This window comes from Bombus flavifrons, chromosome 1 (genome assembly GCF_040668555.2).
Source record: "Bombus flavifrons isolate JBK064 chromosome 1, iyBomFlav1_principal, whole genome shotgun sequence".
NCBI lineage: Eukaryota > Metazoa > Arthropoda > Insecta > Hymenoptera > Apidae > Bombus > Bombus flavifrons.
Genome location: NC_138442.1, coordinates 927,425 through 954,760, shown reverse-complemented (window position 1 = coordinate 954,760; position 27,336 = coordinate 927,425). Strand labels below are relative to the sequence as shown.

The window sequence follows — 27,336 nt, the reverse complement described above, 5'->3', positions numbered from 1 at the left end:
ATAGTATAATGTGTATAATATTTCCATCTTTAATGCTACAAAAACCTGAAAAAGATCTACAATGTGAAAAAGACACATTCACTCCTCAACTAATTTGACTCCTATCAATCATATCTAAAATTCTAGAAAAAATCATCCACAAAAGACTGAAAACAATGGCAGCAGAAAAGAAATTTATTACTCATGCTACAACTCAACAAGTGCTCGGAGTTAATAATATCTTGGCAGGTGTGGAGAATAAAATGTACTGTATAGCAGTATTCCTTGACATCGAAAAACCTATACGATCTGACATCAAGATTTACTATACAAAATAACTTCCCACTGCCCTACTACTGCCTACTCAAATCGTACTTAACCAATAGAACCTTCATAGTAAAAATCCAAGACGGAAGTAGTAACAGGGATTCTTCAAGGCAGAGTGCTAAGACCAATTCTGAATATACCATATATACGCAGATATGTCTAGTACCCATGAAACTAGTCTCTCAATATTTTCTGACGACACGTCCATCTTAGCACTCTGCGAAAGCGCAACAACAGCATCAATAATACTTCACGACACACTGGATAAGATACAAGAATATTTTAAAAGATGGAAGATAAAAGTTAAGAAGGAAAAATCTGACCATATCACATTCATATTGAAAAAGCAGATACCCTTCGGCTACGCTAAACGATAAGAATATACCATAATCGAAAGTAGTAAAATATCTCGGAATATACATACCTAGGTAAGAGACTGACATGTAAACAGTACATACAAAAGAAGATAGAGCAAATGAAAACAACAAGAGAACATGTGTATTGGCTTACAAAGAGACACTCGCAGCTAAATTCTAAAAACAAACTATTAATATCAAGGTTGTCATAAAACCCATCGAGGACTTCGAACAACAGTTGATAGCCACATTAAAAAAGTAGAATCACTGCAGTCGATAATACTTTGTACATCTATGAATGCCTCGTGGTATGTTCGTAACGATGACCTCAGAAAAGACCTAGGTATTAAAACAGTCAAAGAAGAAATAGAATGCTTTGTAAACAAATTTAAAGCTTGACTGGAAAATCATTTAAATAGCCTATCTAGCAACCCGTACACATTAAATTTAGATTACGGAAAGTATAATACCCAAACGACCTGCCCATTACACAGTAATTTAATATTGCTAGCAACAGACTCAAACCCAGACACTGCCCAATGAGATAATCAAACGATCCTACATCATATATCCCACAGCTTAAAAAATTTTTAAGAAAAGTGAAACATGACAAATCATTTAAATCATTCCCGAATTTCACCCAGCAAAATAATTTCACTCCTCATCGCCTAAAATGTTCTCAATACAATCGCCAGCATGTATCAGAAAATAATCAGAACGGTCGTATAGACATTGATTTTCCTAACTTCAAATTTTATCCTACACACGAAGCGATAAATGAAATGGTGCTGTATGAAAAATTTTTACGATATTAACAAGGGTCGCAAGAAATGAAACTGTGCCCTTTTGCCAACAAGGTCTTTCCGTTCCGCTTTGTCAGTGTACTTCGCAGTTTGTACTCTAAGAGTTGATTTGCCTGTGATTACCGAAGAAAAGAAAAGATTACGGGATCCAGTGGGTCAGGCGAGCCCCGCGAATTTAATCTGTAACCAGAGAGAGGATAAATTTGTCGGCACGACAAGCTAAGCTGCGAATAGTTATGAAGTTGAGTCAAACGCAGGAAAACAAAAACGAACAATGCAAAAAGAACATCGATCCGGAACTAACGGAAAACGGCATTCGCGTTTCATACACCGAACAAACTGTAGGAATGCCGGAGGCGCTAATATGCCAGGGCGTAACAGAGGGGGGGTAGTGTGTTTTTTCGCCACGTCCACTGCTGAAAAATATTTTGCTGAAAGCTAATATCTATCCGGTCCGATATTCATCCGTGTAAATACTATCCACGTTCGTAGAGGCAACAAAGTAGCCTCTTCTGGTTTGCCGAATCTGCCGTAGAGTTCAGAAAAATGAACGCGATTCCGCATGCGTCTATGTATCACCATATTTTTCCAGACAGAACACGGCAGTGATGAAACATGTGTTACAATCGGCATGATAACGCAGTTTTGGCTATTCAACTTCCTATTTCCCTTTTTTCTTCTTTGTTTTATTTTTCCTTCTTTAGACAGTGCAACTTTCGTTTGACGAATCACATTTACTTAGAATACAACGAAATGTATACAAGCGTGTGAAAATAAGCTCGAACACTTATATGCATCTTTTATGAATATACTATATTACATGTGCTATATGAAACATTTTTAAATTTTATTAGCACGGCTGCGGGGTTTGGCTATCGTAATTAAATTGGTAAAGTTTGAAATAAATCTGAGAAAATATACAGGAATTTCAAGATACCTAGTGCAGGTATACATTTCGCAAAGATCACAAAAGTATTTAAACAGGCAACTATTTATTACATTAATAATTTCCAATATTATTATTCATAATTTCAAGTGAAACCACATTTACACTTATTATTTACATTCCTCAATACAGTAATCCTATAACTTGATATTTTTATAACACGGTTTTGACACAACACGGAACGAATTAACCGTGTTATAGAAGGATTGACTATATATGTTTGCACTAAATATCTTATAATTTCAGGTTTGCTTTTGTCACAGTTTGGTTTAACCCGACAATGTCATCATGACAGTCCTGTCACATTATAGCGCTATTGAAATTTGAAAACGTTTTATGTAACATCTCCAATATGGAGGTGAAGGCTTTTTATGGTAAATGTTCAGAAACTTTTGCGGGCTAGTGTCTGTGATTTATATGGACTACTAGAAATTTCCAACTTAAGTTATACTTTGATAAGTCAAATGAGGATGTTTTTATGAGAAAGATTCTTATAAGTTTAATTTTTGAATATTATAATATTTCACAGAAAGAAACCGTTTGTATTTGTATAACAATAATATAGTACTTGACCTTTTTGTATGTAACTAAGTTTATTTCTAAGATGGATTTTAGATATCTTCATTGGTCTAGAATTTGCAAATGTGTTTTTTGATGTATTGTACAATGACTACAGAAGTGAATTGTAAATATGGGGTATGCAGGACGATTATGATTGTGAAGAGAAATAGACGTATAAATGTGTTTTAAACTGTAATGTTAATAACCTTTGTTAATGCAATGTTAATGTTAATAACTTTCCTTTTATGTGGGTTACAAGATAAAGAAAGGGATTTATTTTTAACCAGGATTAACATTTGAAATATATTTTTCTGTTTTACAAAAATATCGAATGAATTAATCTGATCATATATATAAGTTATGCTGTGAATTCTATGTGTATTCTATGTGTATTATAATGCATTTACTAATATAATATTATTTAATAATAACTTGACATTCGCATCTACATTTTTAGTATTAATAAACATAATGTTATATTTCTAACTTCTTACATTATTTTCTTATTTCGCTTTTTGTTATATCATTTTTTTATTTTGCAACGTGTTTCTATTTTATTTTCTGGTACTGGAAATTATATACTAAAAGATACAATGTTAATTTATTTGGTTAATTTTTAGAATTGCAAATTAATGTTCAAGGAATCACTCCTTTCCTAAAGACATTGCAAATTCGACCACTAAAATAATGTATACATTAAACAAATATGAATTCGCATCCATTGCTATAACCGAATAAATTGCATTGCATTATGAAAGCACGAACTGCGCCTAGAAATTGCTAAACTTTTAAATTAAAACCATAAGTTAATGCGTTATTTTAAGAATGCCTAATACATTAATGCAATATGCATTAATATCGTTGAGTCAAATAGCACTTGTGGCCAAGTTTCAATGAATTCCTAAAAAAGCTGAACACTCAGAACTGCCTACGACTTTTCATCACTGAAACGAAACTTTTAGCAAATTGCTTTTCCTGTTCTGTTACTTCAGAAGGATAGTAATATGATAAACGAAATTTTGGTTTCTAAATCACGGTAAATCAATTACCTAACGGTTGTAAAATTTTATTTAACAATAAACAATACTCTTTCCTTTCACTTTCTTTCTCTTTCTTATACAGTCGAACTCCATTTATCTGAATTTGTCCAAACAATTCATATAATTGGAATTCATATAATAGGGGCTCACTAATTATCCCCACTACCTACAATTTTTCGTTCACATAACAGGAGTTCAGGTTCAGAGAAACGAATTCATCCAGCAAAAATTCTGTAAATCGGCTATTAACTAAAATTTTGTTTAGATAAATTGAATTCTATTGTACTATATATCACTTTATATCGATATATGTATTTTCTTGACAAAATTTAATTATGAACTATATTAGATGAGTAAAAGTATTCAATGGTTTTACATATAATCATTCATTTTACTCATAATTACTTTTATCCTTAAAACATAATTAGCTTGAAAAATAGTTAAATAAAATCATTTTCACGAGGACAAAATAAAAAATCCAAATATATGTAAAATAAGATTGAAATAGCTCCAAGATCTGAAATTTTATAAGTATTAACTTTTTCATACTAATGCTATGTTATGTGTAACATGTTATTAGATATAAAATCGTAGATAAATCATAGAAAAGCCGTTCGTATTCGTTCGAATCAAATATAACGAACGATATCCTAAGATGCATCCGCTTTTATTCGAAGACAAAGCAACAAATAAAATCATACCACATTTTCAATTTATTTTCATGCAGTGAATTAAACTGTATTGTATTCAAAGCTTAATCATTTTTTGAATGCAATCATTTCAACACGATAACTCAAATCTTAAATTATTCTTTTTAATCAAAATCTACTGAAACGTATGCGACAGGAAAAATAATTTGTTTATTTTAGTTCTTTCGTTATTTGTCTTCGATCGAATAATTTTTTATTCCAATATTATACCTGAATAAATATATTCAGAATTAACTGCGCAAATAATTTTTGAAATATACGAAACGAGAGCGTATAATACGGATCACGAGGGCGAATACTGCGAAAGCTGTAACACGTTCAATTAGAATAATGGCACTTTTGTAATATTATATGCGACGTTTAAAATTCGTGTGTAAAAGTATTACGTATTATTAGGTAAAAAAAGTATATTGATACAACTTAGTTTTGGTATAAATCGAATTCACTTCCAATATGTTAACTTTAGGATACAAATAGTCAAATAATCTATCGATATTATAATTTAATACTCAAAATAATTAATCCTTAATTTTGTGAAACATGTTTCTTTACTTAATATAGATATTAAAATATTTAAAAATTAACCTTACAATATTTTTATTAAATGTAGATTTTATTTAATGTATATTTTATATAGTGTACAGGATCAGTGCTAATGCTTTATTATTCTTTGTTATTATTTTGTGTTCACACTTGAATGAGTACTACATCCGTTTCAGTTTTCTATCATTATCCTTCGTAATATTATTTCACACCTACATTCATAATTTAACATGTCCACGCGGTTTACAAATCGCGAAAGACACATTTTCTTAATTTTAATCATTGTTATAACTTACCAAAGTTTCATAATAATTACCACCTATAGTGACTTATTTATGGATAAACTGATAAGAAAGACGAAAATAAACTAGCGATTATATGGGAAACAATGGAAACAGGCAGTTCTTCCTCACATACAAGATGCGGCCGAAGGTTATGTAGAAGCGGGCACGAGGTGATTCCTTATGAAAAAAACTAAGAAAAAAATATAGAACAACATTTTTTTCCTCTGAAATTTAGTTTTTGAGAAATTGAAATTTGAACATTTGTTAAGTATGCTTATACTTGACTAACTACCGGCTGGATATGAGTAAACAATTAATAGGATGTTATTGTAGATAAGAAAATAAATAAAAAATGTAGAATAAAATTTTCCCGTTTAGAGCTTCATTTTCATGAAAATAGAGTTTGAATATGTTTTGTTAAGAATCGGCTTAGTACATGCGTATAGTAAATTGTCAAATTTATTTTTGTCGGAAACAAATCTTATGAAAACATTTTATTCTACATTTGCCATCTATTCTCACACGTACAATAACCTTCAGTCGATTACTTAGTCCTATCCAGTCCGCCCAATTAGCCATGTTCAAGTATACTTGATAAACTTTTAAACTCGACTTTTACAAAAATCAATCTTCGAACGAAAAAATTTGATTTTATATCTTTTACATATAAGATATATTTTTATAAGAAATCATTTAGTGTCCCCTTGACATAACTTCCAACCGCACCTTTCATGTACAGAATATATACATACATAAAGTTACTTACACTCATATTCTTCCACTGTTTAAAATACTATAACTTTTTTAACATTAGACCAAACGACTTCAGTTCTTTTAAGAAGTTAGATAGATTAGTTTACTGGATCATGTATGAAAAAAAAGTTGAGAAAATTAAAATTGCAATCGGTCGGAATCGCAAACAAAATAATAAAGATTGTCTTTTTACAAAGTTTGTATCTGTCTGCGATTAAATTTTCATAAATTCAAACAATACGTTTTGTGGATTTATGTCAATTATATACTTATATGTTGGAAATCTCATCGAAATCGGTTAACGTTGTTATGAACTAGAGTATTAAAAATGCTGAAAATTGTAGTTTTTCACGACTTTCGGCTTATAACTGTAATAAATTTAAATTCTTACATATTTCGATACCTGTCGCTTGTTTCTGTACCAACCGATTTCGATGAAATTTTCAGTATGTATGCAACTAATATTAGTCTACAAAACGTATTGTTTAAATTTACAGGTTCAAATAAAAAGGTTGTAAAATGTAATTTTTCTTTACTATTATTTTTACTATTATCTTTACTATTTTCTTTACGATTCCGACTAATTATGGTTTTTTCACAATTATTCTTACACATGGTCTAGTAAACTAAACCTTTTAACTTCTCAAAGAAGCTGGAACCGTTTGGTCCAATTTTTAAAAAAGTTATTCTGTTTTAAACAATGGCCAAATATGAGTGCAAGTAACGCTATATCAATAAACAGGATGTCACATTTGAATCTTCCAAAGCAGATATCTCGGAAAATATGAGAAATATAATAAATTGTTTTAAACGATAGTTGTAGCACATTGAGCGGCACAGATTGTACTTTCACGTATTTGACCTTGTGATGACACTAAAATCTTTCATAGAGTAACTTTGAATTTTTAAATTGGAACCTATATTTTTAAGTATAATACATCATCTTACGGTTGACGTCGTATATTTGTAAAACTCTACCTAAATACAAATTTGAAATACCGCCGGCATTAGGGCAACAATACATTGCAAAATGATTACGCGTTCGAACCTTGTACATCATATTGGCTCTAAAGAGAGCAGATTTTGCTTGCATGTGTGTGTTTCACTGCACTGATATGGTTTCTATTGTAATAGCTATTTGAATTCTCGGCCATTGAGATCATCTCGATCACATTCTCATTAGTGCGCAAGTTTATCCGTTTTCATTTGGTAGATTGTTTTATATGGGGCTATTTAAAGAATCATATTTATCAGGTTGAGCCAACAACACTTGAAGATATGAGACGTAGGATTGTTTATACGTACCAAAATCTATCAGCTACAACACTGAACAGAGTAGAAAAATCCTTCCGAAAACGGGTAAACTTATACATTAAGGCAGATAGCCGAAGAGATGTCCTTACCACCAACAAATTCAGGGGAGGTAGTTTCTATATTCTTCACTCAGTTTTATACTTTATATGGATAAATTCAACGTGTTCTTCATTTGTTCTAAAGCGGATATTAAATGACCACGAATCAGAGAATACTTCTTTCAGGATGTAATGTAATAACGTTCGGCTGTATAGGAAAAAAAAAAACTACTAAAAGTAGGTATACAGTATATTCATATAAATATTTTCATCTTATCCATAATAAAAGTACTTATATATAATACCAATTAAAAAAAAATTAGATTCTTTTTTACCATACTTCCTCATCTTAATATAAATTTTTTTCTAGACTCTCCCCTTTCAGTGAGCACCAAAAGGATTAAAAATGACATACAACGCGATATAAGTGATAAAGTTCACAATTTAAAATCTTTTAAAAAATATTTAATGGTACCTCTTTCCGCCACTAATAACCATGTTGTTTATGCAAAGTTAATCTTTGAATAAGGAGAAAAAGTAATCTTTTAGGATAGCAGTAGAAAAAGAAGGCAGGTCATGTTCTGCTTCTTTAACACAGGCAAAGTCTGCACAGCAAAGTATTGTTCCTAAACAAAAGGATGGCGAGAACATTACTTTCGTATCCATTAACGCGACAAGCAGACACAGAATGCTATAATTACACCGCACACTTGTGCATGTCGGAGATTAAAAGGCGGCACGTGTATCGACCGAATAAAAAATTGTGTTAACGCATAGCGGCGAGTAACAAGAAACGATTTCATCAAGAAATCATGTTATACCTTTCTTCTCTCTAATCAGTAAGAGAAAAGGATGGTTATGCAGAAAAATGAGTTTTTAATCCTCCTATTTTACGTGTCAACGAACAATACTGGCGCGTTTTCGCGCCTCTATGCGCGACGAAATCACGGTGGGTTACAAAAACAAAATCGCAACAAATTCCGATGCGCAATCAGCGTACGTGTTCCGAGTAAAAAGCGGCAGAGTCGATCGTAACATAAGCCCCCAATGTGTCATGATTTTCGGAATTATACGAACGCTCGTTTAAAACCAGCCCGATTAACGCGAATCAACTTATTAGTGCTCGATATTCGCAAATCAGAATTACAATTCGTTGGCTCTTTTTCACCTTTTTTTTCATTTCAGTATTCTCGATGAACCTAGCTGACTGGAGCCCAGAGTACAAATCGTTAGCGAAAATCAGCCGTATTTTTCGCACCCCATGTGTTTAACCACCTTTCCTCAGACATCACGCTCTTAATCTTGAATCACTGATTAATCGCCAACGATTGAGCGAACTGTATGGATAGAAGGAATAGAATGAATCCTAAGTTTTGGAAACTTCCATGGTATTTCTCAAAGTATCCTGTTCTTTTATAAAGCATTCTCGCTTCTTATTAAATTCAGAGTATCCAGTGATAATTAAATTGCCTTGATAGGAAGACATGAAGAATGAGCTCCATGTGTCTAATATTATGGAGATGAGTAATTTATAAGTTATATTTGTTTTATTTAATAAGAGAAGACACACACTTTATTTTCATATGATTTATATATCTCTTGCGTTTTTTTTTTTTTTTTTGATTTGGAGCAACGTATTATTTAGTAAAATTTAAGCGAGACGAAAAAGTAAGTTAAATATTTACTAGCTGAAGTAAAGCTAATGTTGGATTTATACAAAGTTTTAAGATTAAAGTTCTTAAATTGCGATATCTACATTATTTAGTAATCGTTTTTGCAACTAATTAATAATATATCTATAGAAGAATACTAGAAATTATGCATTATCATTTTCTAGGAAGATAAATGATACATTTGTTGAAAAATAGAAACTTTCTTTATAATCAAATAATAGGGACTTTCCCCTTTATTGTCTCTCCTATGGGGTTACAGCACTTCCCTTTACCTCTAATACACGCTTTAACACAACTCCATACAAAAGAATTACGCCTTACAAGTATCTTTACATCATACATCATACAAAGTCACGGAGGTGTTTGTACACTTTTAGAAACTTTTGATGTATATATTATACAAAACACTTTGAAATTTCACTAGTAGTATAACGAGACACGACTATGGTGATTATATTGGTAAAATCAGAGGCGTATTTGAAAATGCATATACGCAGAAGTTAGGAGACATAATATATTCATTGAAATATACTTCGCAAAGACTATCAAAGTATGTATTTGAACAGTCAAGTACTCACTATATCAATAAGCCATAATATTTAGTGAGACTACTTTTATCAGTAATTGTATGTTTAATGCCACTATTAGTAGTGGATATACAATAACTTTTTATTAAATGTATGTTTGCAGTAAATGTCTTATAACTTGTACATACATTCTCGAATCGGTTTTAAATAATACTATAATGACTATAATTGTATCTCATTTCAGTCCTAACGAAATTTCAAAAAGTTTCGCATAATGGGCATAATGTATCTATAAAAAGTTCTGTGGTAAGCATTCAAATACTTTCGTGCGCCATGTATATTCAATGTGACATAATGAAAGAGGTGAACATCTTTCTGAACTACATTTTGTTATATTAGTAAGCACTTACGTATTTGAATGTATGGGGTAAAGCTCTCTTAACTGCTTCAGAACCATGGACAAGATATCTCGCGACACAATATCGTTCGTACGTACGAGGGCACAGACGAGTTATTCCGCGACACAATATCGTTTGTATGTACGATGCCACGGATGAGTTATCCCGCGACACAATATCATTCGTACTACGCCACGGATGAGATATCCCGTGACTCTGTCTTTCTGTAATTACAACTCTCGTCCTAATAAACTAACACACGAGATATCTCGTCCGTAACGTAGTACGAACGATATTGTGTCGCGAGATGATTCGTTCGTGGCATAGTATGAACAATATCGTGTCATGAAATATCTCGTCCGTGGTTGGGAAGCGGTAAAAAGTGTTGCTAACTATAAAAATCACATAGAAAATTGTTTCTACATATTCCTTGATGCTTTTCAAACACGTAAAAAAGTTTCTTCGATCGAAAATGTATCACGAAATTTTTTTTGCGACCAGCAAAGCATCGTCTAACAGAAAAAGTTAAACGGTTTGTTTACACATTTTTTCCATGCACGTGTACAAATGTTTTCGACATAATTCGACGGCGAGCGAAATGTAATTGTTATCGAGCCCAAGTCAATACCGATTTTGGACAAAACACAGGTGGATACGCGGTGCTATATAAATGTGGTGGCACGTACGAAACATCATATAAAAAGGGTGAGCGCGGCGGCCGCAGAGAGGACAAGGTACGAGGAAGCGATTTATTAAATACTGTACCAGTGAGCATTGTTATGGCACGGTTGTGCAAATATTATTTTACCTATACGGCGATCAACGTTATCCACAACCGCTGCTCGCTACATGTTGTTATTGAACCGACTTCGAGCTACACACATTAGCGAAGATTTCGGTCGATAGAAAGAAAAAAGGGAAGAAATACATGAACATACAAACATATGATTGGGTAATTTAGTATTTTCCTATTGAAAGATCTCTATGTGCGAAGAAATTGTGGGAAACGAAGCAACATCTAAGCACATGGACGTATGTACAGTAATGTACACTTTTTCACAAGTATTAGCACACCTACTAGTTTTATACAAAATGTGATAATTAATTCAGATTATCAAGGAAGAAATTAATGAATCAGAATTTGGGTGGAGTTGTTATTTAGTACACATATGCAGATCGTAAAAGTTAGTTAAAACTATGTGTAAGAGTTATAATAATATGTATATGTTGGCCACTACAGCCATTATTATTTGAAAAAAATTCGAGATAGATTAGATAAGAAACATCAAAAAATTTATTCGGCATTTGAATTTGCATTGTGCGATCATTTTTGCGATAATAATAAATATTATAATATAAGAATATAAATATCAAAATTGATCAAAGCAATGATTGAAAAATATGACAGGTATGGAGAACGAAAGAATTAATTTTATTACACCAAAAAAATTTATTAAAATACTATTATAATGTATCACATTATTATTTCAAACGAGATATGTAAGAATTATTAAAGGTTTTGACAATTTCTCAATAACTTTCCAGCTTTCCTTAAGTTTTTATAAGTGTTATAATAAGTTCTGTGAATGAGATTGATTAGAAAGTCAGTTTAAAATGCAAATTTTCCTAAACATATATAAACTGAGCGTTTATGGATAGTACTTTACTAATTGATGATACATTGCAATTTCGATTATCAATATACTTATTAATAAAATGATCATTAATAGAGAATTTGGTAATGGCTTCTTGTATTTGGAAAACGAGAATAGAAATTAAAAGAAAAAAAAGAAGTAAAAAAACAGAAACTGTTATATTTTTATCAAAAAATTTCCTGTTCCCGTTTAATATTGATATTTAGAAAATAATCTAACATAAATGAATATCAATATGTATCTCATATGAAAACGAATGATGCTCCATTCCATACAGCTCGGATAATCAAGGGAGAAGTTGTAGCTTGTGAGTTTCTGTTGCACAAACAATTTTTGCAATTTTGCCTACAATAGGCATACTTTATTAAATTCGCTCTTATTTATTTGTTATGTTATCTTAGATATAAGTATGAACTTGTTACTGTTATGCAACAGAATTTCTTAGCATCAATGACCTGCAAAATTACGCTCTTAATTAGAGAATTTAGAGAATTAAAATGTAAGTTACAGAAAGTATACTATCTATTGTAAGAAAATTTGTTGTTGAGAATTTCGTCGGTGTCACATGCGTGATACAAAAATGATTTTAAACATTTCATTTAAAAATTAATGGAGAATAGTAATGTCCTCCATATAGTCCTGATATTGTACCGTCCAATTATCATTTGATCAAATTACAAAGCTAAAAAAAACAGTTTAGGGAAAAAGCACAATATTGGCTCTGAGAACTAAGTATATAAGTAATGGAAAAATATTTTAATAAACAAACACGGAAAATTGTATAGCCTCAGATTATATCAATATTTCGACATATAGTCTCAAATAATAAATGATATTACACTGAATATTAGTAAATTTAATAAACTTATGAAATTAATAAATTTTCATTAAAAGAGTCGTTTCTTTTTCTTCGAAAATCTCGCACAAAGCTTTCCACCTAACTAACCTAATAGATAACATATCCTTTCAGACAAATAGGACAGAAAAACTGATTAGAGATAATTTCTTCAGTGATAATCTTTTAATGATTACATGTTACTGTCTAGCTTCGTTCCTCTCCAGGAAGCTAAAACAGATTATTCTATAATGATTTTGTAATAGCATGTCTTCAATAGTTCTCTTGAGGCTAAAATTTCGATTGAAAGTTAGTAATGAATGAAACTTCTGTCTCTGACCTTTTTCTGAACCTGTCATATGATAAAGTTGTCATAAAATTATATTGTGATCTGATTTATCATTATTTATATGATTTATCATATTATTTTAATTATAGTTATTGTCTTATAACGTATATGTCACATAATGTAATCCATGTTCAACTCCACTGCATTTTCGTTAGAGCAAATATGATTTACAGTGTAAAATATAGTATTATAAGTGAAATAAATATTACAGTTATTATTCATAAAAATATGTTATAGTATACAAATGAGACCTTTCTGCTTTTTATTGAGATTGTTCATCCTTAAATATTGATTTTTCTGTCTGACATGAATTCATGAATTTGAATTATCGACAATAAGATAACTTTGAGTACAGATTTTTATAATCGATGTTTATTGTATTAGTTACACTAAAAAAGTATTATTCGTTATAAAAACGATGAAAACAGGAAGGAAATATTTATTCTACAAACTATAATCATCAATACAAAATAATTTATTTCTATAGATGCCTTTAATTTATAGAAAATAAAATTTGACAATATTTTACAAAAATTAGTTTGTATTTCTCGCGCTTTAAACGTTAAAATCAAATATGCTTTAATCGTTTGCAAAGAATTCAATATACAGGTAGGTTATTATTTTTACAAATATTAGGTATAAACGTGGTAAATATTCATAACGAGACTACAAATAAACATACATCCCCACATGCATTTTACTTTTTTAAAACAAAAACAAACATCGCAAAAATTGAATTTACGCGTACACATTACTATTTTTATAATTCTTACATATTTCTGGTGTATAGTTTGTTAATATAATTAAAATATATGTATTTATAGATAGACGCTTACTTTATTTAAAATTGTATCAATTGGTATTCAGGTTTCAAATTAATAATATATCTTTCAATTAATCAAACCATCTTTAGTATGTGATACTTGAAATTAATTTGATATACAAAATTACATTTTCAAATGTCTTGGGGAACATTTTTGTTATTTTACTGCATTTTGTTTCTTTATTAAATCACTATTTAACTGATAAGCCTATAAAATTGCATTTCTTATCTAAACAACAGATTTCAAGATTGAGCAAGGATAGGGAAAAAGACAAAAGTAAAAGTCATTAACGCAGTAACTAATCAAACTATTTAGCATGTACATATTTTTTATGATCTCAAGTAATTTACGTTATTGTACGATATACTTGGTTTTTTTCCTTTCCTCTTCATCTTCCAATTATTTTTATACGTTTTCATGCATAAAAATTTATGCAAAGTTGTCATATAACTCCATTAAATTTTTCTATGCGACCAACAAAATATTGTTTGCATATGAAGATTGATAAAAAATACTATGAAAGAATTGTGTTCTCTCTTAAAAAATACTTTTAATTAATTTTTAACAATACTATTCAAACTATTAACCATTAAAACAACCCTTAGATTTAGATCTCGGGCTTGCGCGTTATTTCATTTGCGTTTCATCTTCACGCCTCTAAATAATTTCTTGATGCGTAGTCACATCATTTTATGACTATTGATAAGAATAAATGGCGATAGACCCATAACAATAAAAAAATGTATATCTTTATTAGCCTATTAACCGGGCACAATGTCTTAGACATAATAATTTCTTTATTTCGAAGTCCGCCATTTTTTTACATGCTAAAAATAAGAGGTTAAAAATATTCATTCCTGCTGAAAATAATTTATATCGCATTGAAATTCGCAAGGATTTAAATTGACATACACAACTGAAATTTGTCTTTATTCACTTTTAAAGACTAAAGATTTTATTTAAATCTAGACCTCACTCTAACAGAAAGCGGGACTTTTGGCATGTTAATAAAACCTTTAATATAAAATTGAAACGAGAAATGCATATTAATAATTAATCCTTATTTTCTTTAATCTTACATTTTCTAACGATAGAAAAGTATGATTCGAAAATAATCCAAAAGAGGCGTTAAGATCCCACTAACAGGTTAAAAATGAAAGTATTATGAAAGAAATAGCTAGTGTTTATCTCATACGCGGTACGAGTGTCATTTGTGGTAGATATTCTAAAAAATCTACTTTTTTAAAATGTTTTTAATAGAAAATTCCTAGTAATTTTTTACCATTCCTCGTGTTCGACGTATCACAGAACTGATCTGTATAATTCTTTGAAATAAATGATACTTGACTCACCGATGAACTGTCCCTCGGGCTGTCCGTGGAAATTCTCTTGTCCGTCTAGTAATGACGATGACAAGGACGACGGGGGTGTCGAGGGCAGTGGGGTCCACTGCTAGTGAACCCAAGAGGGAGAAGCAGCAGGAGTCGCCGCGTTGGTGCTCACGTAAACTCCTGCGGGCGCGTTTCCAGCCGCCGTGCCAACCACGTTGTTTTGGGACACAGTACCGTTCTGACCAACGTTACTGTCGCTCACTTGGATCGCAGCCGTGCCCATCACACCTTGCTGGAAGTTAAAGTCTAACGTCCCGTCCATTGACAATTCGTGTTTGATCACCTGAAACCGTTCAATGTTCAACATTAGTATAAACCAATAATTATAAGTTTCGTATAATTCACTTTTCATTATCCCCTTAGTATAATTGTAATCAATTGAAACATTTCTTTAAAATGACGAATGTCTTTTTATTTGTCCGTAGCAAGAGTAGATGGAATAATGAACTGATATGAAGATATTTTGCGGAAAACTTGATCAGATAAAGTTGAAAATATACTGTTTTGTGCAGAAGCGATTATGTTTTAACACGATTGGGATCTTAAATATACAACACGAAATGTTCACAATAGCTGAAGACATGACAATTAGGTACTAAGAGAAGACGATTTGACGTTTTAATGAAAGTATAAAGATGTAAGAATTAAATTCGAAAATATATTTACAATATATTAATGAATAGACACAATATACATTATTTTTCTAAAAATATAGGTCGTATTACTATTTTAATTATCCTGTGAAATGTGTTATTTTTATATAAATATATTAAAAATTCATAATTAAATTGCTGCTTGGTAATAAAAAAATACAATTAACAGAGTAAACATACAACTAACAATTAATAGAGTAATAAATGTACGAAAATAAAATTCTTTGTCACATTAATTTTCTTATTTCGCAATAACTGTGTATAAGATACTTCAAAAATTAAAACAGAGATTAAATATGAAATTACATTAGTCTGCGTAATTAATTTTAAATTTATTTGCATAATATTACCTTCTGGAAGCTATTACGCTTACTTGTTAATCAAATAAGATTATTAAGTATTAAGTAAATGTTATTAGAAAATTTAAAATGAATTAAAGTTAAACATTCACAAATTATATAAGGTCATGTAAGTATCAATTAAAGAAATGCAAAGAAAAAATACTTTAAAATTTAAATATTTTAATAAAACTGTAAAGTTTCCAATACTTAACTATTTTCTTGTGAATAATTTTACAAATATTACATTGATCACTAATGGTACTTGCTTTTTATCATTTAAAATCGTATAAATTGCCAGAGTTATTAACAATTACTTTTTGACTTGTTTTTTATTAAAATAAGGCACATATGTATTCTCGTATTTGCAAGAGGCTTGTTTTAAGGTTCCTAGCAAGACGTTGTTTTTGAGACAATCGCTCTAAGGTGCTCACTCTAAGGAGCACGTTTACAAATATGACCTGCTGTTGTAAAGAAAGTTGTGTTAAAAAACGTTGGCTGAGCGTATTTCCTAATAGAAGATTATTAATTTGAAGATATTTCAGCAATTATTAACTTTAAGTTCCACTTTGTCTAATACTTCTTTACGCAAAATTTGACGATTTATCCGAATTTGAGAAAAAATATTAGACATTCTATTTAAAAAACTGAGGGTGACCCTAATATCTCGTTAAAAAAGAAAGGTAGCAAAAAATATATTAGGGCACTGTATGATCTCCTAGATACTATACAACTTCTGTTTGAAATATGTTTTCGTACAACGAATAAATTAGGAGTTATATATTTCATCATGTTAGGAGACTCACCCTCTATATACAGGGTGGTTGGTAACTGGTGGTACAAGCGGAAAAGGGGGTGATTCTACGCGAAAAAAGAAGTCGAAATATAGAATAAAAATTTTCTCTTTAATTTTTTTAAAAATCTACAGTGAGATCCGTTATAACGGGACGTGATAAAGTGCACGCGTACCGAACGAAAATTCAAAGTCGATTTTCTCGAAAACAAAGCCTCTACGAAAAATTTTTATTCTATATTTTCGACTCCTTTTTTCGCGTAGAATCACCCCCTTTCCGCTTGTACCACCAGTTACCAACCACCCTGTATATTGTGTTTCATTGTTGAACGAAAATTTTAGTTCTACGAAAATAATCTTAGTCAAAACTATTTCTCATCATAATAACTTTATCAAGAATATCTTGTTAAGCGAGTAAGGCTATTTTCGCAATCTTTAGATTAAAGTACTTATTATAGGATCATCATTGTTTCTTCAAACAATAAATCATATACCGATATGATTTCGTACGATAACAGCATTGAAGAAGATATTTTGAAGAAGATTGATATCTTTAAGTATCTATTGATTACTTCTTTCATCTATTTAATGAAAAATATCCAATTGGAATAAGGGTGCATCATTCACTCTAGGAACCTAATTTAGATATATCTAGCTTAGAAACAATGTTAATTATGAAATCCACAACTTTATGATTTAATTGGATATCTATAATTCTTGTACGGTATAGTTTCAAATAATACCCACAGCAATTGTATAATATCATGGGCATATTCGTAAATAATATTGAAATCTATTGAACAGAGTTAAAGATACAGTAGTAAAAATAAAATATTTCTTTGCCTTCGTGGAAAAAGACAAAAATTGACATAGCTCATGTTTTATATGAAATCATCAATTTATATGAACATACATCCTCTAATACTAGTGAACAGACTATGGATGTTTATGCAAATTTATATTTTTATGAATTTAATTAAAGAAACGAAACTTAAGCAGGGATTTATAATACTTACTAAACATAATAAATGTCATATTCTGAATATTTTATATATTTTTACAGATTATACGCATTCTGTGTATCTCTGAAATTTCTCATAAACGCATAAACATCCGCGATCTAATAATAAGCAGAATATACAATAAAACATACCTCTTCCACATTACAATCGAATCCACCGTGTAACGATTCGATATTAATGTTTAAATCGTCAAGGAGCGTCGAATTATTGAGAGCTCCCATCAATTGTCCCATCATTGTGCTCGGTGTTGAACCACATGGTGTGGGTGTTTGCGGTGGACTGGATCCCGTTGCTCCTGTTTGCGACTGTTGTTGTTGCTGTTGTTGTTGCTGCTGTTGTTGCTGTTGGCACTGTTGCGTCTGCATCATGTACTGAAGAGTTTGTTGCTGATTGCTTCCTAATGCCGTGGGACTTGGTTCACTCTGCTGATATGACGGCGACATTCCAGCCACTGGACTCAAGTTCTAATATTTTTCGAGGAAAAAGAATATAACCGTTGAAAATAGAATTATTTAACAACGAGAAAGTGTGAAGTTCTTTGTTTTTATACAATGGCAAACTTTGTAAAATTAGTTTTAAATGAAAGATCTGTATCTGAATAACACATTTGAAAATAATAGTATTGATGATAGATTGATAGTTATAAAATCTAATTTCAATAGGTTAGAATAATCTATTACTTAAATTTTTTTATATGGGTTTCAACGTCACACTAACTGCACTTATGAAGTTATTACTGACGACAATGTGAGCGAAGGCAGATTTACTAGTTAGATCTTGCTTAATAAAAGTATGTCTTTCGGAGAGTAGAAAAAGCTTGGAACTTACATTTGAAACCATGTTTTGTTTGTTACGTTATTGAATCATTTAATTACATCAATGTGCTAGATTATCTATTTCTGTGTAGGAGTAAATATTGCAAAATTGATTTTAATTAAAAGTAAGGAGTGAATAATTAGTGTAAAATCAGCATTGATACATGCTTATAAAATTGAATTGTAACAGATAAGACCAATTTATATACCGCTTAAAAATTTTATTTCTAATATTCTTTAATTGTAGATATTCAATTTGTATCATTTTGTTACAAAGCAAACAATACATTGTGTTAAATAGTTAGGAGATTTAATGTATTCAATGTATTAATATTCTCGTTCTTGTTGTAGAATTGGAAATCAAAATTAAAGTAATGAGATTACTTTTCAGAAATAGATTGGAAATCTTTCCAGATTGAAATCAACTTTACGAAAAAAATCTCCCGTCATCTAAGTGGAACAAAAATATATTAAATTTTCATTAAAAGAAATTTTGAATTTTTTCTGTAGTTTCATGTTCAAAGAGTTAAAGTATTCAAACGTTATATTAATATATTCTTAAATATTATTATACATGAAAATAGCAATAATTATTAATTATTGTATAATAATAATGTGTAGTTTGCATAAAAGATATAAAGATTTAGAAAATGATGTATTAAAATTTCCCACTCTAAACATTGGATAAATAAATCAAGTACCTTCAAGAATATCAAATTGGTCATCAAACAAAGACTACGAAAAGTAGAGAAAAATCCACGTTTATTGCCTTTGTTAGTTATGCCATTTGCGACGAACGATATGCATCTCAAAACAATCAACGAAAAAACCTTTAAATCAGCATTATCCAGTCTTTCCTCCTTTCACGGATTACGGGAGTCGGGTTAAAGGCTTTGCTACACTTTGTTCCTCCCCTGTGGCTGAATGTTACTTGCAGCTTGCCATTTCAGACTTCTTTGTTCACTCACCATTTGACAGGCACACGGTTGCAGACCGTGAAGCGGGCATCTTTGCTGATTTCCTGATTGAGGAGTTGGCTGCAGAGCGAAAGAGGACGATCCTGTCGACAGGCTATTACTTCTCTGATATTGGGTCTCGTAATAGGAAGGTGGCGGTCCGGTCTGTTGCTGGTGGCTGGACGGTGATGTTTGGTACATTTGGTAGGATTCCAGTTTCATCGTTTCCGCGAGGCTACCGGCTATGGTCGTGTTCAATGAAAAGAACATGTGTTAATTGTATGTCTATTACTTGCTTTTATACGTGCGTTTCATGCTGTGCTATACCATCAGAGCTTTGGTTCCAAGCGGTATTGGAATATAATGTTATGTCAATCAAAATAGAAGTTTCGAGTTTTGGTGATTTTTGGCTATTTGAAAATGTTTCTCCATGGCTTGAAAACGATATAACTCCTATTTTCTCAACAGTTCATTCTTCGTCGTTTAATAGATTTATGATTGGGAATTTGTTAAGTTTCTATTGTAAATATTTATGGTTCTAATAAGATATTTCTTCTTTTTACTATTACCATCTATTATTTATACTTCTGTTCATAAATATTGAAACATTTAGGCTTTCTTGCACAATAATTTATCAACGAATAATATTAGTAATTTAGCAACGTATAAATTATACAGTATCTACAAAAAGTATTTATACATCGCTGTATTTATTGTAATACTCACATGATAATTAATTAGATTCAAGTATAATAAATTTAGCGATGTTTTCATATGACAATACAAATGTGATATTGTGGAAATGAAATATATATGTACATAGAAATTGATAAAAAATCGCTTCGTTAAAAAATAAGTGTATGCACAAATACTTCTCGTAATCATTGTAAGTTATATTATGTTTACGTCGAACAGGCGATGATGATAATCAGATGATTTGCAATTTGTAAAATTTAGTTGTAAACTTCTATTTGATATATTATTACTAACATTGTTGTTGTTATACAAGAAAGTTCGATTTGTGTTATGTAAAATTTTCCTAATAATATTAGCTCAATTGTGCAAGGGGACACTGGCAGTCTCATGCAAGACGTGATAATTCTTTCCGATTATTAGGGAAATAATTAAACTGTTAGAATTTTATATTTGCACAAGATAACGGTTTGTACAAAAATACGTGGAAAATATTGTGCGAACCATTTACAAGAATTTATATAATTGCTGAGATTTTTCTTGATATATCGAACTTATGACTTCTTTGCAGCTTAAGGTTGCAAACGCGATTTCGTTATTTTCTGATAATTAGTCAAATCCACCTTATTTTCTTCTAATAATGTTCTAGTATTTATGAGGGAAGGTATACATACTTCCGTTTTATTTATATCTGCGAATATATTTGTGTAAATTTGTACTTACAATAATTTACATGATTTCAAAAGTTGATCGACATTGCTTCAATAATTCTAATTTAAGATATACACAATTATAATCAATATAAATTAAGGAAATATTCGTCATTGTAATAAAGAATTGTATAACGATAGCAACGTGCATTTAGTTAATATTTACGATGAAAGTGAAGTGAAGTATGAGATCTGTATCTATGAAATAATAATTAACCATATTGTATATGATATTTTTCACTGTATACAAAATTTTTACATCACTTTCTATACGTCACTATATTCTCAAATTATTCAATTATTTAAAAATGTTATTGTACGGTGTTTTTGATGTCTCTGAAAATTTTGTTTCAAATCTAAAATCGTTTATTAATATGACTTTACAAAAATGTCTTTATGAGTCAATTGATATTCTTACCAATTCTTACTAATTAAGTGTAATTTGTGCAGTTAACGATATATTACAGTATTCATATATCTATATAAAGCAAATATGTAATAAAAAGATAGACAACTGTCAAACATTGTGATAAAACCGATTACTCAATAACCTTGAACAACCAAAACTTGTAGCCTCTACTTTCACATAATCATAAAAGGACAGTATACTGGGATTATAATCAAAATACAAAATTGACTAAAATTACTGTCTAACTCGTAAGAAAGCGCTGAGCTATCTAAGCTTCGCGTGCCAAACTTTCGACATCTCAATCATGCTGGGCGTGTATTGAAAGTGCAGTAGAAAAGAAAAAAAAATAATACTGGTACAAGATAAACGGTAAACGCTGGCGAAAGAAAAAGAGAAACATATATGAAATTGTAGTGCGTACCTAATTGTTCTGGGCTATAAGAGGGTGTGTATGTTGGTGTCCATTCCGGTTTCCCAGGGATCGCCGGGATTGGACTTAATCGACCACAGGATGAGGCATTGCTTGAAGCTCGAGGACTCGAATAAAAAATAGTTCAAATGTATTTTAAATGTGCAGATATCAAAGTATAAACTAATACGCAAGATAGTGAAAGAGGCCACGAATATTAGATTATGTAATAAGTTTATTCCCTTTTCAATGTCATGTTTGGAGGAATATTACTCAATAACAACATTATTTGTGACAATTGCAATGGACAACATAGAACAACTAATATTTATATATATTTCCATAACTATGTTTTAGTATCAGTATCTCTGTTATATTTTTTCGTATTATTATTCTTACTATATTCCTTATAACATAATTGAATTGTTTAATCCATTAAGAATCAAACAATGAAAAAATACATAAATGTTACTGATAAACGTAAATTATCTTACATGTTGCTCTGTTAATCTACGAACTACGATACTTTATAGAACTTATAGAACTTATATAAACGCTACATGAATCAGAGACACGAACAAAGTTTGTGTAAATAATACAGAAAAGTCCTGAATATTTAGCATAAGAATTATTTGTTACAACAAACAGATTTCTTTTAAGATATAGCAAAAATATTAGATTTTGCGATATGTGTGTATGTATTTAAAATTATTGGAAAATTTAGTGCATTATTCATTACTATGTTAATTATTTTAGTATTTGTAGTACTTTTATACAAGCAATCATTAAATACTTTAAAGAATGTAAAAGTACGCACGCACAAACACACACATATCGAAATTTGTTAATAAAAGGACAGACGATAGGATTTGAAGTGATCGTATAGAAAACAAAGGATAATAAAATAAGAAGATACATACACACATCGTTGATCAAATAGACTTTATAACAAACTAACAAACTTTTACATATTTTTGAAGAAACACGGACGGAAATACGAACTTATTACATAATCCAATGATACGTACATATATTCTATGATGTACTTTGCAAAACTATTTATAAAGCAAGAGTGGTGCATTATGTGTAGTTTACGATTAGTACAAAAGCGTAATATAAAATAGTGGTTCTGTACTTTTTGCTAATAGCGCGCATTGCAGCTGATATTTTTAACTATGTGTTATACAAAAATAAATATAAGAATTATATTCAATATCGAGCAATTTGTAATGCAAACAATTTGTAAATAATACGCGATATTTTTTAAAAGTAAGCATAATGAATGAAAAACAGAAAATATATTTACTTTGTATAATACATTACGATTGTGTCTAATTTAAGTATAAATATTTTAATGATAAAAACATTTGAAGTAAACATGAGAGATAAAGTTGCATTAACCTTTCAATTGGATTAACGTTGATTAATATTTCAATAAAACTAATATCATTAATAGTTAAATATCAATTTCAGAATATATAATAATTAGCAAATAATCAATTGATGTTTTCAATTTTGCATGGAATTTTATATCAAATTTAAACAGCAATTTTATATCAAAAGTTGTAAAGTCAAAATGTGTAAAAGATTATTTTTCATGCTTGATTTGCAACATTAAGTTATTTTATTTTATATTCTTGTATTTATTTCTCAAAGTTATATTGAAATTTTTATTTATATCATTAATTTATTTTATTATTATTTTTTGCATATGTACATAATTTATAATGCCATATTCGTCAAACTTTTATTTATGAAAGTTAATTTTATTTCTCTGCAAAAACAGATCATTATATGCGTGAGTGCAATGGCTTTATTTATTAGTATTTATTATTCAGAAAATTGCGCTCATTTAACACTAAAAATTTTAAATAAATACTAAGATAAAAGTATAAAATATTTAACTTGAGTTAACAACAAATAAATATAGTCAATGACATATTGCTTCAAAGTGGTACCTTCAAAATTTCATGTAAAATGTATGTAAAATATTATTTCAGAGATGAATTATTTCAGAATACCATGTATTTCTACTTGTATCAAATGTATTTATGTCAAATTTTGGACTGAATTAGATTGAACGATATAAGTAAATGAAAAAAAGAATGAATGGCAAAATGGTAACTTCAGAAACAATTTTTCTTTAAAGCAGCGATGGAAGTATTTTATAATTTTATATTTTATAATAACTGAAAATGATTGGCACGACTAATTAAATACGATTAACAATGAACAAGATAAATGAAAGAAGAAACGTTCTAAAATTGGGCTTTAAATAAAGCATGTACTTAAGAGAGTAATAGGAAATTCGTTTAGTAAAACATCAGAACATCGCATTAAATTCGAATAAGAAATTTTATTTCAAACTTCATTAATTAAATTTTCAGGCACTTATAAAAATAATTTTAAAATATAACATTGACAAATCCTCATTTTAAGGAAGAACATTTGAAATAATTATCTTTATGAAATTCTTATAGTTTCTCTTTAATTATGATTTGTTAATAGGGTAAAGCGTAGATAAATTGTTAAGACAATAATCTGTTATTGCAATCATAGAATATTTTTAGATATCGAATATAGACAAGTTCCATGAAACATGTTTTACAATTTCTTGCATAAAAAGATTAATCTCCAGGCAACATCTATATTAATAAATTATAAAATGAATCTTATTCTTCGAAAAATTCACGTTATAAAATTCAATTGAAAGGTTAACAACCAATTGGCTAAGATAAGTATTTTCCATTCATTTTTCATTCATACCACATGATAAAAAGTATAATTACTTTTCCGTTATAATATTGAACTGCTTTTATAAAACATAAAGTAATTAGTGATAAATAATAATAATAAATAAGTATTAATTTTTTCATATCTCACAAAATCTGTGAAAATAAAATTAAGTATTAAACTATTGTACATAAATACTTCACACCAATTCTATCATGATGATGCAAATAAATACATTCCTATCAAAGGGAAATAGAATTTTATTTGTTTTTTAACTATAGTAGTGAGATGAGAATGCTTAACTGTCTGATAGGATTCTGAGATATCTCAATAATGAATTTATCTGACTTTAAAGTCATAATTATAGAATTCAATTTAAGGTTGAGGATTATCGAAATATATATCTGTCATCATACGTAAATTGTTAATGTTTATGCAAATTCATATTTTTATGAACATAACTAAAGTTACTACTTTACGTAAGAACGTAAGCAGAAATTCTTATTTTTTATATTAAGTATTTCGTTAATGTGCTAAATTTTTATTTTCCAGTTATTTAGAAAAATTGTAAATATATAAACAAACCAATATATTTGATTGAGTAATTAAAATTTATTTTGTCCATGTTTGCATATTTAGCGTAATGAGCACGTTTATACATACTTCTATAAATATATAATATATATAAAACTTCTATAAATGTATAAATATCCGTAGTCTATTCGTGTACTATTTAAAACCAAGTTATAATAGTTTATAACTTGACTAATATTTATAACTTCTAGGTAGTACAAAATGCCACAATAAGATTTAAGGGTTAAGAGAAGAAAGATTGTTTTAAAAGAAAGAATATCAAAGATAAATGGTCTTGTTTAAATTCATTAACAATAGAATCAATCGTTTCTCAGAGATCAAACAATAGTTCAATACAATAACTAACTAATTTATTATAATTCTTAGCCAAATAGTTCAGACTAAAGCATAAAAGAAGAAAACGATCAAACACGGAGCTACTATAAAATTCCGAATGTAATGAAAATAATGCAAATCAAACTCAAATATAGACATACCGAAAATCAGGTGAAAGTTGAAATCCACTGCCAGGTTGAAGAGGACTATCCGGGAAGAGATCCAACCCCTCATTCACGCTATTACTGGGGCTAGGCGTTGCGTCAGTTTGCAACCCCCCGTTTCTTAGCGCCTCGATCTTCTTCCTCACCCTGCCACGTCGTTTCTCAAATTTGCTAGTCTCCATGGTTATTGCCCTGTGACACATCAACGAAGATCGTAGTCTGTGTGTGCACCGTGACAACGACGAATCATTCACAAAATGAACAACGACTTACCTTCTACGCGACTTGCCTGGTTTCGCGTCGCGATTGATCATCCACCAGGAACTCTTTCCAGTACCCTCGTTCTGCACTCGCATAAATCTGCTGTGTAATGACAGATTGTGTCTTATGGAGTTCTATAAACAAACAGAAATGTGCAAGTTTTAGAGTAAATTCTAGATAGCAAGAATTTAACGCGCATAAATTAGGAAAATTCTCATTTCAAATGCAAAATTGATTTAATTTGAAACTATTACTTGAAACAGAATAATTTAAACGTCTCGTTTTCAAGAGATAGTTAAACAGTACTACTATAAATTACACGATACTTAAATAATTCGTTAAAAATATTATTTGATTGATGATCATAAGCATTTTCTAAACGTATATATTACCTATAAGTAAATATAATCTTACTTAATGATTATATCTAGGAGGAAAGGAATTAATATCTAGATATACCAATTAATAACTAACAATAGTATACGAAATTAAGAATAAAAATATGAAAAATTTAAACGGTCTTATAAAATAGATTATTTATAGCTTTTTCTGTATGAACATCGTGACACAGCACTTAAATCGTATATAATACAGAATGTATCAAATAAATTTTATATGGATCATCTTTCTTCGATAGAATACTTAACCATAACGTCTCGAAAATTCTTACTCATGTTCGAACGTAATAAATCCAAGAGGTAAAATTAAAGGACTTATCATTCGTCGAAATCTTTCCGCGCCGCTTTTACAGCAACTTTATAATTTCAATTTCGCTGAAATTTACGATCACCTAGCAGTACCCACTGCCCCTCCCACGCGATATCTCAATACCAGTTCCCTTTACTGTCTTACTTTCTCGCACGCGTAATGCTATGACCGACGCGACCGAGCGAACTCCACGCGAAGCGTTCGCATTGTCAGATAGAGAGAAAGAGAGGGAGAGAGAGTAGTTTTATACCATGTACAAAATCGATTCCGAAGAGTGAGTCATGAGAGCCACGTTTTATTGTGCTCCGTAGACAGAGACGGTTTAAGCCGGGCTTGTTCATTAGGCAAATTGAATCGACGTAGTCACCCGAGCCCTTCTTCCTCCCAAAAATTTCGGAAAGCTTCTACCCTAATATGAAAGTAGCGTTGAGAAGCGATAACAATTTTCTTTCGTCTT

General features: G+C 30.1%; 1 protein-coding gene across 4 annotated transcripts in view; it reads right to left on the bottom strand.

Annotated features, from left to right (window-relative positions):
* The window catches only part of foxo (forkhead box, sub-group O), a 296,218-nt gene that overhangs the window by 93,950 nt on the left and 174,932 nt on the right, over positions 1-27,336 (bottom strand). For 3 of the 4 annotated variants that reach the window (XR_011174222.1, XR_011174223.1, XR_011174217.1), the window contains exons 2-7: positions 26,184-26,305; positions 25,908-26,102; positions 22,117-22,232; positions 19,896-20,125; positions 18,244-18,576; positions 15,268-15,589 (exon numbers count right to left, since the gene is read on the bottom strand). Coding sequence is in view for 1 of the 4 variants with exons in the window: in XM_069121636.1 (XP_068977737.1) it covers positions 15,368-15,589; positions 18,244-18,576; positions 19,896-20,125; positions 22,117-22,232; positions 25,908-26,102; positions 26,184-26,305 (1,218 nt within the window). In the remaining 3 variants the exon portion in view is untranslated. Of the gene's footprint in view, positions 1-14,100; positions 15,590-18,243; positions 18,577-19,895; positions 20,126-22,116; positions 22,233-25,907; positions 26,103-26,183; positions 26,306-27,336 lie in introns of those variants that run through there. The other variant, XM_069121636.1, reaches the window with a different exon arrangement.